The following is a 15,469-nucleotide window of genomic DNA, read 5'->3' on the forward strand; positions in this document are numbered from 1 at the left end:
GCAGTGTTAGGTTAATGATTGGACTCGATGATCTTAAAGGTCTTTTCCAACCTAAACATTTCTATGATTCTTTGATTCTACTTTCAGTATTATACATTGTTTGGTGCCTCACTTCTAGTTTGTGGAGCACAACAAAAGAACATATTCTATAGGAGATTAGACAAGGTACAACCTTATCAACCCCCCTGTCTCCAGTGTTTCAAATCTAGCACTTACAGGACTAGTTTAGTGTCCAAATTTGGTAAAACTTTTCCTTCTCTTTTTTTTTTTTTTTTATTCCTTTTCTTTCATCTGGGATCAATACAGCTGATGTTATTTCAAATATCACAGGAAAAAACCCAATTCTTAAAGCAAATCATTGCAGAGTCCGCAATTATCAGCATTATTTGCAGTTGTTTACTTTGTTTCCCTGACTGTCTCTTTTTCCATCATGTCTTGTCTTTCTTGATCTCTTTTGCCTCTGAGATGTTGGCACAATGGAAGTCATACTTTTCTCTGGTGGCAGTACTATTAGCTTCTGTGTTGTCATCCATCTTTGCTATCAGAGTACCTTTAGGTGGTAAGTCTTGAATTGAACATTTGTCAGGTATTCATTTGCTCCCAAAATTTTCAGCATTAGAAAAGGTCAAACGCCAGAGATACAGTCTACTGTTACAGACAGAGAGGGTCTTGAAAAAGGAAATCAGTGCATGTGTTTTGCAAGTAGCATAGAAAAATCTGTCTACCTACAAACTAATGAGATTGAAATAACAGTAGACCAAAGGAATTAATTCAAAATGTAATGAGAATCTTTACAAAAGGAACTAACGTATACTTTTACAATGGATATTACAAGCCCGGGGCAGCCATCATGCTTTGTGCAAACTGGGAATGTCAGCTTCGTTATGAACTTTTGTTTTAATAGTTTTGTCTTAACCAGAAGTAAACTGTTATCTGTCCTCCTGATGCAAGAAACCCAGAGACCTGAGCTGTTTAATGGGTCATAGCCACTGGTTTTCTTGACTGCTAGTTTTATGGCAGTGTTTTTCCTTAAAATAGTACGTACCATGTTTGTTACTGAACTTCATTTGCTAGTATTGTAGTCTGAATCCCTGTTTCAGGCTATAACCTAGGAAATAGGGGACCACCTAAATAAATGCACAGAAGAAGAGGCAATTAAAAGAGCGAATGTGGAAGGTTTGCAATCTTCAGGCCATCCCAAAGGAAGACATTTCTTGACATTTCTCAGCTTACTGAACAGTGATGGATAAGCTGATTTAGCTGAAGCAGTTTATAATGGCATTATCTGACAGATGCCTGCCCTGCTGGGGTCCCTGCAGATGAGGATGAACAGACCTTAGTTCATATTAGCTTAAACTATCCCTGAGGTGGGCTTAATAATTGCTGTTACGTCCTGCTCTGCATGGTGTATGTGTGTGACAACTTTCAGAAGAAACAGTCCTGTGAGAGCAGTAACGTCTTTAAGGCACTGAATCATAGAATAGAATCATAGAATTGTTTAGTTTGGAAAAGACCCTTAAGATCATTGAGTGCAACTGTTAACATAACACTGCCAAGTCCACCACTAAAACATGTCACTAAGTGCCGTGTATACACATCTTTTAAATACCTCCTGGGATGGTCACTCAACCACTTCCCTGGGAAGCCTGTTCCAATTCCAGGACTGCACCATTTGCTAGTCAAACTTCTACCATCCTAAAGCATCTCCTTTTCCAAAATGAGGATCCAGACTGAATTGTAAAGAGTATGGCTGAAATGGTGGCAAAGGCTCTGCTCTTTCTCTTGATTCCAGAGGACCCTAGAGCTCTGAAACAATCAGGAGGTGACTTGTGTCTGTTGTTAAAGAAATAACCTAGTTCCCCATACATACACTCTTGCTATTCATGCATTAAAAAACCCCCACAGTAACATCAATCCTAGAGTTGTTTTTTGGAGTAAATAAACAAATTCATGTTGGCATTTAAAATCTTCAGGTGACAGATTAGTAGGGCAATGACTCCAGGTGCCTGTTGCTTTTTCATGGCAGTGTCTCTGAAACTAATTGGTTTGGGACTTAATGTTAAAGAATCTTCAGAAATAGCTGACCTTTTTTGGATTCATACATACTTAATTTATTTCCTGAAAGCCTGAGTAAATCTGTAGGATTAATTGACAGAAATGTTTGAAAGAGGACACAAAGCAGGTAAATTCTTCTCATTCCTGTGTCTACAAAAGAGAAAGTAAAATGGAGGTCCTTCTCAACAAAAGCAGATGCATTTCAAGCTCTCTGTTATAGGTAACAGTGCTGCCAAAAAAAAAAAAAAAAAAGAGAAGTCGGGGCAGCATCCCTGAGACCATTGCCAGCAGTTTGAGGGAGGTGATCCTTCCCCTCTCCTCAGCACTGGTGAGACACATCTGGAGTACTGTGTCCAGTTCTGTGCTCCCCTGTACAAGAGATGTATGGACTTACTCGAGCCAGTCCAGTAAAAGGCACCAACATACTCAGGGGCTAGAGCACATGATGTACAAGGAGAGCCCAAGAAAACTGGTCTTGTTCAGTCCAGAGAAGAGAAGATTCAGAGGGAATCCAGTACCTAAAGGGAGCCTACAAGAAAGCTGGAGAGGGACTTTTTACAAGGGCATGTAGTGATAGGACAAGGGGTAATGGCTTTAAACTGAAAGAGGGTAGATTTAGGTTAGATGTAAGGAAAAAGTTCTTCACTGTGAGGGTGGTGAGACACTGGAACAGGTTGCCCAGAGAGGTTGTGGATGCCCCCTCCCTGGCAGTGTTCAAGGCCAGGTTGGATGGGGCTTTGAGCAACCTGGTCTAGTGGAAGGTGTCCCTGCCCATGGCAGGGGGCTTGGAACTAGATGTCCTTTAAAGGTCCCTTCCAACCCAAACCATTCATGATTCTACAATTCTATGAATGTGACTGTCATTTACAACTATCCAATTAAAGAACAAAGAGAAGAAGAAGCCATATTCTTCTTGATGGTTCATGGCAATAGGATGAGAGGCAACACAGACAAGTTGAAACCTGGGAAATGCTGACTTTGATACAAGGAAAAAAAAAATTACTGTGAAGGGGGTAATGGAGCATGTTGCCCAGAGAGGTGGTGGAATCTACCTCTTCAGAGATGTTCAAGACTCAGCAGGACACAACACTCAGCAGCTGGATCTGATTAGACCTGTTTTAAGCAGGCAGTTGGACTAGATGATCTCCAGAGGTCCCTTCCAGCCTAAATCATTCTAAATTTCTACAATAATGACCAAGTTATGCTGCTAACATACAATGCTCAATGAAGTCTTTTTTTTTTTTTTTTTTTTTAATAATGGTTCTTTCCCCGTTCTATTTTTTGCCACCATGTAAATCTTTCCAAAGTGTACCCTCCTAAACCCTGTGCTTCAGTAAGTTGAACTACCTGGTCTCTAAGAATTTTTATTAATTCAGCTGAGGTCAAATTTGAAAAAGCACCATAAGAGAAGTGGGCAAACACTAAAGAATTTTAAACAGAGCTCACTGATAAAGACTTTAAACATCTTTAATTCACATATTTTTTGAGCCCACCTGCAATTTCATTTTCTTATTACTTTTTATTTTTAGTTTTAAACAATAATCTATGCCAAGAGAGGCTGAAAATAGACCCATTAAAGTGTAGTCTTGCACAGCAATACCATGTTATAGTATTGATATGAACTATGAAATTATCTCACATTTTTCCTTCTGCTTGTCAGTGTAGCATTTAAATGCAGGAGTAATTTTTGCTTAAAAAAATCAGCAAAGGATTATAAAAGAGGACATTTTTTCATGACATTCTATATCAATCCACTTCCAATTTTCTGTTGTTTCCAGCAGCATTTCTTTATGCTATATTCCATGGTGAGAGTAAAGTAGATTCATGCTGAGGCTGAAGTTTTTGAAACCTTCCAAGAACAACCAACTCCGTCAGTTATCATCAGCCATTTCTCTGTGGGTCCAGATGAGCAGTCCCCTTTGTGTCTACCATATAATGCTAGCTAATATCTTGAAGATTTGCATGAGAAAGCTGAGAGAAAAATCTGAGCTCAAGCTAAGAGGCATGAAATACAGGCTTTAGGGAAACAAAGGGAGAAAAACACAAAAGATGCACTGGGTGTGTGGTTGGTGAATCTTCACTGTTGCTCCTGGAGATGCATAGTTATTGGGATTGTCAGTGTCTGAAAAGGCAATCAGTACCCAGTTGGCATGTAGGCATTGTATTCTTATCCTATCAATGATAAGCAGTGGACTAAGTTGCAAGTTGTTCATGTTTCTCCATAGCCATGCAACAGTGAGAGTCCCATCCTGGTGTCTTTGTGCAGCCCGTATGCTGTAAAAAGCACACCTAGATGTATTCTCAATTTACCTAGTGTTTCACAGAGTTCAAGGAGCACCTATGTGGCTTTCTGACTGCTCTGTTTTCATAACCCTTTCTTCTCCTGCCATACAGATAACTTACTCCTGTTTGGGGGGACAACAACTAGATACAATCATTGATTGCACGTGCTCACACACCTTTCTACTGCAACACTGGATAAAAACTGTAAAATGCATACAGAGACCTCAGAAATATGAGCTGTTACTGATAGTTGTCATACTACTTTTTGCAACTATCCATGAAATCCTGGGCACAAACACACAGTTTAATAAATAGTTTTATTTTAAATCTGAGCAGTGCAAATTTCAAATACGAGTAATTTATATAAGCAGTGTTTTTTTGACAGAAGTGAAAACTTTTGATTTCTGGCACCCTAATGCAAACTTAGCCTATGTTCTAAGTGTAAATGTGTTGTTTGGGAAATTTCTGTATTAAACATGCTGTGATCTCTCCAATTACATCTCCTCCCACAAGAGATATACTAATCCAAACATTGATCCTGGAGTACAGAGTGGCTCATATTTGTTGATAGTATAGCAATGCCATCTGTATTTTTTTCCCTAATACACGTAACAAAGCATACCACAATACCATTGAGCTACAACTTTTGCACAAGGGGATAAGAGGATAAGAGGAAAAAGGAAAGTGAATGTAGCCATCTTTATAGTCCTTTGCATTCCTCCTCCTATAGCAGAGAGGGTGTGTTTTGCACAGCACTTTCTACATTATGGGGAGACTTTGGCTTCACAGTGGGACATGTGTGAAGGACAGAGATGGACTGCTCTTGTTGGAGTGTTTGGACTGAAGGTCTTTGTACCCGTGACAGCATTGCTGGGACCTAATAGTTTTGGTACGATTTGGGCAAAACGTACATTTAGAATGAGATACTATTATGATTACACATCTAGCTAGTTAGGTGGCTAGGAAGTAGGGACAGTTAAAATCTCTCTTTGGTGCCAACTGCTTGATTAGAAATAAAAGGCTGCCCACAACTGGATTTTTGTGGAAACCTCTAGGACAAATGGAGACCATGAATTTTAATCTCTGCATTTTATTTTCTTGATACTTTTGTTACACAGGGCAGCTTTTATGTGCCATCTGAAAACTGCATGCAGCATGCATACAAATGGCATAAGGACCTCTGTCTTCTGCTCTTGAATGCTCAAAGAGGACTTCATATGTACTACACCCTCATAATGAAGGAGATTCCCGATTTACCACAGCTGAAGTTGGGTAAGTGAACGGACATTTAAAATCACTGATTATTTTACAGTGCTACATTTTCAATACACATTTTAGTCCCAAAACTCCTGGGCTGTTTAGAGATTTTGGAGGATTTTTGTTGTGTTTTCTGCTTAATGTTTGTTCTGGCACACTCTAAAGGTGACTGCCTTCTCATCTCATGCAAATCCTTTTATAGAATGTGGCCTGATGTGTAAAGGGATAAAATGTTTTGACAGATTTCTCAAAATACTTGCCTTTCATTGATTTTTGGCCTCAGTTGCTTTTTGAAGACTTGAACTTGCAGTTCTGAATTGCCATGAAATCTGGGGAAGACTCTAGCATATTTTTTTTCTCTTGAACAAAATTTTTTAAAAAATGAAAAGCAAAATCTGAAAGGTGATATGGGTGTTTTTGAAACATACTCCCTCATTTACAATTTGCAATGTATTTCTTCCCTGCCAATTACATAATTACAACTTGTTCTTTAAAATGATACTGCTTTTCTTCCTAATTCAATTGTTTAATAGATTTTCTGGGTTTGGTGGAGACTTTTTTTGACTGGTCAGGCCTGCTAGGTTCAATGTGCAAGCAACTGGCTGGCTGGATTTGTGGGATGGAGCTCTGTAATTTGTGTTTAGTCATGTTTGTAATGGGAGCATGAACTCCTGTGAAAATGAGGTGCATCCCTGACTAATTCCAGCTCTCCCACCTGTTTCTTTGAATTCAGGGAATGTGGCTGATGATGTCACATCTATGTGTTTGTTGTCTTTGTATTTCTGTATACAGGTTTTGAAGTTACCAGTTTGTTATGTTGCTGAGATAATTATATTAGGAGAGTTGATTGCATTGGCCAGCAGATTTAAAAAGGGAGTAAAAAAAACATTTTCCAGTTTCACTGTGTAGTGCTTGTATACAAGAACTATCAAACATAATACATGATGCTTTACAGACTTATGGACTTGATAGTTCCTGTTTTCCACTTCATGTCTTGTTCCCCAACATATATTTCCCTTTAAGATAGCCTAAAACTCATAGGGTGGGAAGAGCACATACTGTGTTATTCAATCCAGCTATGAGGAAAAAAAATTACAGCATTTTTATTTGCAACTTATGAGCTCTCAGACAGAATCCAACATGCAACTAAACTCATGCTTCAGGCACCTTGGTTGTCAGGCACATGATACATGATTTGTGTCTCACCTGGACAGGCTTATAGGTTGGGAGAAAGCAGAGTTGTGTATGGTTGGTTGACCACAACTCAAGACCTACCCCAGAGCACATATTGGATTTCTAAATACAATTAGCTTGGTTTTCAAATGACTACTGGTACTGAAGCAGGCACTTAATTTGCAAATGTACTTGTTGTAATGCATGCAAATTTGCTAAATGCAAATACCCTTTTTAGTCTCTTGAGCAGAGTGCTATTTGCATCATTTTATTCACAGTCTGAAAATCTACTGAAGATTTGGTTTTAAGGCTTATCTTCTGACGCCTGTTGCAAAACTCAGCAAAATCATGGGGTATAAGATTCACCCAGTATCATGCATATGAAGCAAATTTTTATATCTTTCTCCTTACAATCATTGGGGAGAAAAAGGCCCATTTAGGACAATAAAATAAGTTATCTGACAAGTAGTGCTTTCTACCTTGGCGTGGCATGAACTGCACCTTGTACTTGCTCATTTTTCTCCACTGACCGGGGGAGAATGTAAATGACTCATTCAGCTGTAAACTTGTATATTGATCAGATTATTCTCATCAATTTTCTAAAGACAGTTAAGATATATCCAAGGCTATAAATCTCTGCAGACTTTCTTAATTCTTTTTTTCTAGCTCCTTGATTAGTATATTAAAAAAAAAAAAAAAGAAAGCTTAGTTTAGACATTAAAAGTGGGAATGATTGTTTCCTACATTTTACCAGCTGAGGATGGGTCTTCTTAAGGCTGTCCTTTCCCGTTCCTTAGTACTATTTGAGAAGAGTCATTTGGGTATTGGGGAGGGGATCGTTTGTTGTTCTGCTTTGTTTCTTTAAGGATACTATTAGAAAGTTCCGCATTGCAAAATCAAGCTGCCAAAGTTGGAGACTTGATTTATGTCCTCCTTTGCCTTATAGTCTGTGGTGCATTTAAAGTGGAGTGTCCCTGTGCTGCATTCTCACAGGACTAGATCAAAGCCCTGCTGCTTGCTGTAGGAGTGGACAGGTACTTCACACTCCACAAGGCAGTACAGAGATGCCCAACCTTTCTTTTACTAGTCAGATATCTGGTATTGCTTACACAGTCCTGTGTAGCACAATAGGGAGGACCATTTCTTGCACATCATTTTCTCAGACTTTGCAACAGTGAGATTCTGCATTCAGTTCTGGAGTTGGCCACAAATACCAAAGGCTAACAAGCAAACTTCTAGTAAAAGAAAGGGAAGACAACGAAAAACCAAATTCTGTTGTCTTAGTCCTGACAACAACATTCCAGAACTTCTACAGGTTTAGTGGTCCAGCTTACCAGAGCAGAAGTTGTGCCTGCACCTGTACCAGTACAAGGTGGGTTGTGGAGTGCCCACATCCAAACAGAAACTTGTCTGTCAGGGAAAAATATCAAATGACCTATTTATTTCTCACATGAATAAACAGCAGAGCATTAACATTTCACATCTACTGTTCTCAAACCTGATCTTTTTCTTTGTGTTTTTTCCCTAGAGGAGCTATCTGTGGAAGAGACGTTATCTCAGCTTTGTATGGAGCTGCAGGTATTTTCTTCAACAGAATCTGCCCATACGTTTTTCAAGTCCATTTTTCAAGTGCACTGAGATAGCCCAGTCACGTATCAGAGCGGGGAGAAAAGGAATTTGGTGCCATCAGAAAGTTTGTTGAATGTTTCTCTTCCACCAACAATTTCACATAATTTTGATTAGTCACTTACAAGATGCTTGTGTCACTTTTAACAAGTCACCAGCTGGATTGCTTTAACATCCTTCAGTAAGCCTAGCCCTGAGTATCAGAGTATGCAGAAAAAAATTATTTGGGAGTAGGTTGCAATTACAGCTTTTATGCTGACAGGATAAAAGATACTTTGGCAGGTTGTACAACCATATCTTTTAAAATAAAAATGCCTAAATGTGTAGAGAGGCTCATGGGAGGAAAAAAGTGATTTTGGCACAGAAGTGACTGAACTGCTCTCTTGAACTTCCTTCTGCCACGTTTAGTTCAAGTGAGACACAGACAAGTCATCAAGGGTGCCAGGAAGAAATGCAAGCATCAGCTGAGCACTGGGGAAAATGCTTTATAATCAGAGACTTAATAGATTTGATTTGCTCAGTTTATTAGCAGGAGGGACAGCATAGGGAAGAATGACAAAATAACAATTAAGAGAGGGAAGCTGAAGCCAAACCAAACTGGAAGTACATTCACACTCCATTTACAAATGGTGGATTAATGTTTGTCAGCCATGGGTGAAAAATGTTTGAAATGGCAAATTTCTTAATTTTAAATCATGACTTGGATACTTTGCAAGAAATCTGATTTCATATAAATTTGATTTAGAGAAACATAAGTTATTGGGCTCAGCTCTACTAGATTTAGACACTAAGTGTATAGGAGGTCAGACAACACAATCTAGAGTGTCCTTTGGACTTATATTCTCTGAGTCTGGAAAAGTCCAAATTGGCTTGGCATACATCAGAAAATGCCAGCATTAATTTCTCTATGTTTTCTAATTCCTGTCCAGTTCTTGTTCTCCCAAAAAGCTTATTGACTTGTTTTGCTTGGCAATATTAATAAAGCCACACTGCTTTGACTGTTTGAAAGCTCCTGGGAACAGCATAGCAACATAGGTGATATAGCGTAGCAACAGATAGGTGAACACAACAGCTAGAACAGCTGGTTCTCTGGGGTGTTATAAAAACTTTGGTTTTCCTGTATGCTGTGAAAATGTTTTGCCTTAGCATCCTGGGATGATAGCTCTCTATCCATCTATGCATAAATTGATGATAAAGACAATGAATTTGCAGAGACTTTCAAGACATGAAAGTTGAGATCTTGTACAATATTGACGGGACATAGGTGCAGCTGCAGCGTAAGTGCTGAAGTCGTATGTACCTCTGTATAGTATACAGATTAGTATTGGCAATGCTTTCCCAGTATTTTGCCTCAAGGAGTATGTGAACTGAAACCATTTCTTTTCAGCAGAACATAGGAAAACCAGTCATTTATAAAGGAAGAAAATGCTATTAAAACCCACACAGACAGAAGCCTGTAGGGTTAGTCTCACATTACCACTGTGTTACCAGAGCCAGGTCAATTTTTAAAATTAAATACAAACAAAAGAAGAAAAAAGTGAGTTTAACCTGCCATAGCTTTGTATTCAATCCAAGAACACAGCAGATACTCAATGCAGAAGAAAGTGGAAGGGGTTTATTTTTTTTTTAATTGTGTGATTGATTGATTTGTAAACAGACAAGCAAAAATAACTCCTCAGAAAACCCTCTTGATTTGTTTTGCGTGACAGTATTGTTAAATCCAGACTACCCTGAGTGGGGCTTGAAAGGTGCAGTCACAGGGAACAGCCCAGCAGCAGGTATGTGAATGGAGTAGCCAGAATCACATTTGGTGATCATTTTAGTTGCTGGGTTTTGCTCTGAGGAACTGAGTCTCTGGGATTTGACCTGCATCACTAGTGCTGCTAAGCTCTTGTCCTGTGTGTGGTAGTGCAGTAAGACTCTCACAATTAGAAGTAGGCATCATCTTTTCCTTTCTTCCTTCCTCTCGAATATGTTCAAAAGGTTAAGAACCAATAAACTAGAAAAATAGCCATCACACACCTATTCCTAGTATTGCTTGCATTAATAATGCATCTTCTTTGAAGACTGTGTTTTCAGTTTATGATCTAAGAGGCAGCTTACTGACTAACTAAAAAAAAAAAAAAGACAAAAAAAAGACATACAGCATATAAAATTGAGTGCAGTAAATAAAGTAGTGCCCTGACTCTGCAAAGAGAAATGTTTGGGCAGGATCTTTTGTCTACCAGTATGCCCCCGATTTTTCCAGTACCAGCATGGGTACTGGAGCTTGTGCCATTTTGGACAAGACATTAAAACAGAATGGCACCCAAACAATGCAAACTCAGTGACAATACCTGTGTTATCCACACATATATTTTCTCTATTTCTCTCTCTCTCACACAGACAATTTGTTTTTAATCATGGCTTAGTTTGCAGTGTCACCAATCTGGAAACTACCTGCATAATAAAATGTGAAAAATAAGCAGGCTTTCAGCTAGACTGCAGTCCTAACCAAAGAAAGACCTGGCCAAGAACAGATAAGCAATTCCTCTGGTATTAGTTCTGGAATATTTCTGGTAGTATTACTGGTTTCATGGAAGCAGGTAGGGACCCTAGGAAAAGATGAAGGCTCAGTTCTGTACTCTTTGTGCCAAAATATGGAGGTAAAATACAATGTCTGTCTCTTGCTGAAGAAATTGTGAAACCAGGGAGATTGATAGGCCAAGACTTTTCTGCTGAAATGCTCTTCCTGGGCTGCAGAGCTTTAGCACAGAATTGCAGCCTAGAGCTGGAGGGCATGGAGAGCCCCAGCATGTCCTAGTGTGGGAGAGAAGCAACAGCAGACTCTGGGATGTCTGTTTTCATCATGTGTTGAGGACACAGTGTTTTGATTTGGGGTTTGTTGTTTGTTCCCCCCCTCAATCACCCATCTGGTGTCCTAGTGTGACATAGCTGAGAAGGTTTCTTTTGCTATCAGAAAGGAGATGATGGACCATGGTTTATTATTTCAGAGCATCCAGCACCATCTGGTGGATAATTTGGAACCCACTTTCTTTGATTTCTTTTTCCCATTTACTACATCTGCAGTAACATGTCCACAAAAATTAACGCTGTTCCCTCAAGCAAAATATGTGGCTTTTAAAGAGTAAAAGCAAAAGTCTCACCAGCTTTATATGGGGTAAAATAACTAAAAATAGTAGCTTTAATAATAATTCTAAATCAAGAAGAATTTTTGTTGCTGTAATTCTTAAAAGGACTTAATCTAACATATAAACTGATTTTCCTTCATGACAGTGTCTTGATCTCAAAACATCCTTTCTCTCCTCCAGTTGCTGAGCAATCCAGAGAAGATAGCAGAACAGATAAGCAAGGACCTCGCCTGGCTTTGTTCCCACCTCCTGGCCCTGTGGACCCAATTCCTGGAGGTGGCAACGCTCCATCCAGAAGTTACAGCTTATCTGACTCAGGAACATCACATGCTGAGGGTAATGTTAAGAAGTTAAAAGCTAGTTCAGTAATGGTAACTTCCTTAAGACATTAAATTATTTATCTGGATATATATTTCCAATACTATTCTGCCCCTATGACTATTTACTTGAAATGGGTCGAGCAGGACAAGAGGCAAAGAAGAGGTGAACCCCAGGATTTGAAATTACAGATTTCAATTTCTGTATTGAAGGCTGTTGCTTTTATGGGACCCAAGATCCTGTGTAAAATGAGTGCACTTTGAACATCAGAATCAGACATGGAACAGGAGGTGGGTAGGAAGAGGTAGATATCATCTGTGCTTGCTAGATATCCATAAATCATAAACATTTGTTTTGAAAAGCACAAGCATCACAATGACAAATAACCAAAAAAGATTGTTTTATCTGAACTTCTTTCACAAAAATACCATGAGGAATATAGATCTGTTCTCTTCACTATGTCACATACAGATATATATATATAGCTAGTTTTTGCCTTTCTCCTAGTGAGGTGCACACCACAAAATATTAATATTGTTCATGTGGAAATTGCTTCTTGTACCTGATAATAAAGAATGCACAAAAGCACTTTTCTTTTGAGCTAACTTTGTCAGATCTGCTTATCTGATTATTTCAGCAAGTATTGTGTCTTCCATTAGGACGTTTTCGGTTATTGACCAGACATCAGTTCAGCACATCACCTGAGCAGAATTCATAGTCTGATCTAATCATTAGAATAGGGACATAGAGAAAAGGGTAGGATTCCCTTGCTTAGCTTTAGGAGTCTACAGTGTAGGTATTGACATGTTAGCTTATGTTCTGGTTCCCGTCAAAGTCAGTGGAGGTCCGGTTACTCTCCAGAGTGACCAGAACAACTCTCCAGTTGCTCTCCCCAAAAGCACAGCCAAGCTTGCAAAAAGAAGGCATAAAACACAGGAAGAGGGGCTTGAGTGACAGATGCTGAGACTCTCCTGGTTAATTTGACTAGGTCTCCCTTGACTGTGATAGGACCTGGTGGCTTTCAGCCAAAGGACCCAACTCTGTGTGCTCCCAGCTCCAGCAAGGTGAATCCCACCCTGTGGTTTGTTCCAGCTTTGACTGATGCCAACTGCCTGCTTGACCTTTGGCAAATTACATATCTCTGTGTGCTTCAGTTCCTCCCCTTATAAACTCTGTGTAATGATACTTTCCCAGCTCTGGAAAACAGTTTGAGAGCCCCAGATGAAAAGTCATACTGTTAAGATACAATCTTTTTGAAGGGATGCTAGTCTTTTTTTTAGAAAGGCTGTTTGTTAAAGCATAGCTGGAATTTAGGGAGATGCCGAGATGCTATGACATATGCTTTTCACTGCCATTTTCTGACACTGTAACAGAGGTCACTTTTACAAATATTATTAGTAATGTATGGGCTGCAGTTTAACAGCTTAGTACATTTGATTGCATATTATGCTTGATTCATTTAAACTCACAGCTTATTCCAGGGCAGATAGCAGCACTGAATTTTTTATAGCTTATTTCACACTCTGTGCTCTGCCAGCCACTTCAGATCTGTGGTTCTTTTGTAATTGATTATCCAACACTGAACAGACCTAATGTCCATGAAGAGATTTGAATAGCTCTCATTTGTAAGTATCATGACATAGGCAGATATGTTTCTACCATGATAGGGCTTATTATCCTCTGGGCTGATATATAAGACTTCCTTTACTCTCTTGGCAGTCACTGTGGATGTTCCCATAGAATAGATGATCAATTATGAATTGTTCTAATTTAGTAACTCACTTCACTGCCACTATACGGTTTGCATGGTGGGAGAGGAAGAAATCTTCCCCACTTTAAGAATACAGGGGAAAACGGTAAATTTGATAGCTTTTAGAAAAGTAATCAAAAGATACAAGTAAGCAAATCTTGATTTACTGTCAAGGGACACTTCTTACCTCCCAGTAAAATAAGCAACTACACCAGCTGCTTTGTGCTGGAGTGGGAAAGTGAAGCAGAACTGAGGTCTTTGGTTTCTTCTGTTACCAGTGTGGTGCAATGCAGATGAAGCATACTAAGGAATCTGGTCCTGACAGTCACTGCTCTGTTATTAGCCTGATTGTATTTGGCACCTTTCAGCAGATCTTAGGTTTAACTTGTGTGTTTCTCTCCCAGGTGAGGAGATTCTCAGAAGCCTTCTTCTATACCGAGCATGAAAAACTCGCTGTGCTCACGTTCCAGGAAGGCCTGTAAGTAACCCATTAACCCTCCTTCATCACTGGAATGACTGCAAACGTAGTTTAAAACATTTTACAATCAAGACTCAGGTCTTTTTCTGCTGGATATGGAGGAGTTTCGTTTGAGAGAAGTCACTGCGTCTGTTGCAGCTCCATAATGTAAAACCATTGAAATCAGTGTCAAAAGTAAGTGACTCCTATCAGGCCCCAGAAATTATTAATTTCAAGATTACTATATTTTAAGGATATGATGCAGGACATCCTCTTTTCCCACCTCTCTTCTCAGTGGCAGTTGGGTGATTTTTTTTCAGAGTGTATCTCCACCAACACCACCAGCCTCAGGGCTTGCAGAAATACTTTTTTATGCCTTTCTTCAGTTAACTTCCTAAACCTACTACACCAGATCCAGTACTGGTACTTTTAATGGGAAATAACTGCTGACAAGCAACAAAAGCTTAACATTTAAACATTTACTTTTTTCCATCCCTAATATACATTTTTGAGGTAGGCAGTCATGGATTTCTTTTGGTGTTTAGACCAGCCCTACTTTCTATAGCAGAATGGATCTTTAAATGGAGACAGGAGCATTAAACAGCCAATGCAAAGCTGTGAATGTTCACTAGATGCAGCAGTGGAGGACAGGAATGTGGAATACCACCACATTAGCTGGAGGAACTGTAGGAGGGATGTGAGCTCAGGGCTGATAATTAATAGACCGAGAATCAACAGTGCAAAACAGTCCAGGAAAACAAACGTTGCACTGAGCAGCATTCATAAAAATATGCTATAAAACATTGGCAAAGTAAGTATTTCATTCTGCTTGACACTTCTTGCTTGGAACCAAGCTGGGCAGTATGAAGAGCCAGTTTTAAAGCTACACCAGGACAAATCCTGACTTCAGTTTTAGCCAATGATCCCAAGTGGAGCACGTGGACCTGATCCCTGAAGGCAGAGTTCAAAGAAAGATGCTCACATTTGAATTTCTGAGTAATGAGGGATGTCCAGACTATTTGTCCACTGAAACAGCCTGTTACCATGGGGGGGAACACAGCATTACCAGTGTGGAAACTCATCTTTCAGAAGGGGCTTAAAGGCCGTGACATCAGGTCCTGTCATGATGATGAGGCTTAAGTGAGACATCTGCTTCTGACCTAGTGCAAAGAAGAAAATCACTTTCTCAGAGCTGTCAGTAGGGACATTAGGGCTGATTCAGTGTTGATGGAAAGGGCCATGACTTCATTAGTGGATGGGTTGTACAAGGCTACCTTGTTCTGCTGAATTAGAGCAGCACCATGGCTGCAGGGACCCAGTTGTGCTCACTTAGCCCTCCTATGTCAGGTTTTAAGTGAGCTATGTACAAGGAAAACCCCATGTCAAGATCCTGGGGTGAGGGCACAGACAGTCATAGCC

At 39.6% G+C, this 15,469-nt stretch overlaps 1 protein-coding gene across 1 annotated transcript in view; it reads left to right on the plus strand.

Moving 5' to 3' along the window:
- FAM135B (family with sequence similarity 135, member B) overlaps positions 1-15,469 on the plus strand; it is an 80,744-nt gene that overhangs the window by 47,319 nt on the left and 17,956 nt on the right. Inside the window, exons 6-9 of the mRNA XM_010577114.1 lie at positions 5,457-5,610; positions 8,297-8,346; positions 11,706-11,861; positions 13,998-14,071. Coding sequence (XP_010575416.1) covers positions 5,457-5,610; positions 8,297-8,346; positions 11,706-11,861; positions 13,998-14,071 — 434 coding nt within the window. The remainder of the gene's footprint in view (positions 1-5,456; positions 5,611-8,296; positions 8,347-11,705; positions 11,862-13,997; positions 14,072-15,469) is intronic.

The sequence above is a fragment of the Haliaeetus leucocephalus genome, unplaced genomic scaffold (genome assembly GCF_000737465.1).
Source record: "Haliaeetus leucocephalus isolate CR32 unplaced genomic scaffold, Haliaeetus_leucocephalus-4.0 Scaffold555, whole genome shotgun sequence".
NCBI classification, from domain to species: Eukaryota; Metazoa; Chordata; class Aves; order Accipitriformes; family Accipitridae; genus Haliaeetus; species Haliaeetus leucocephalus.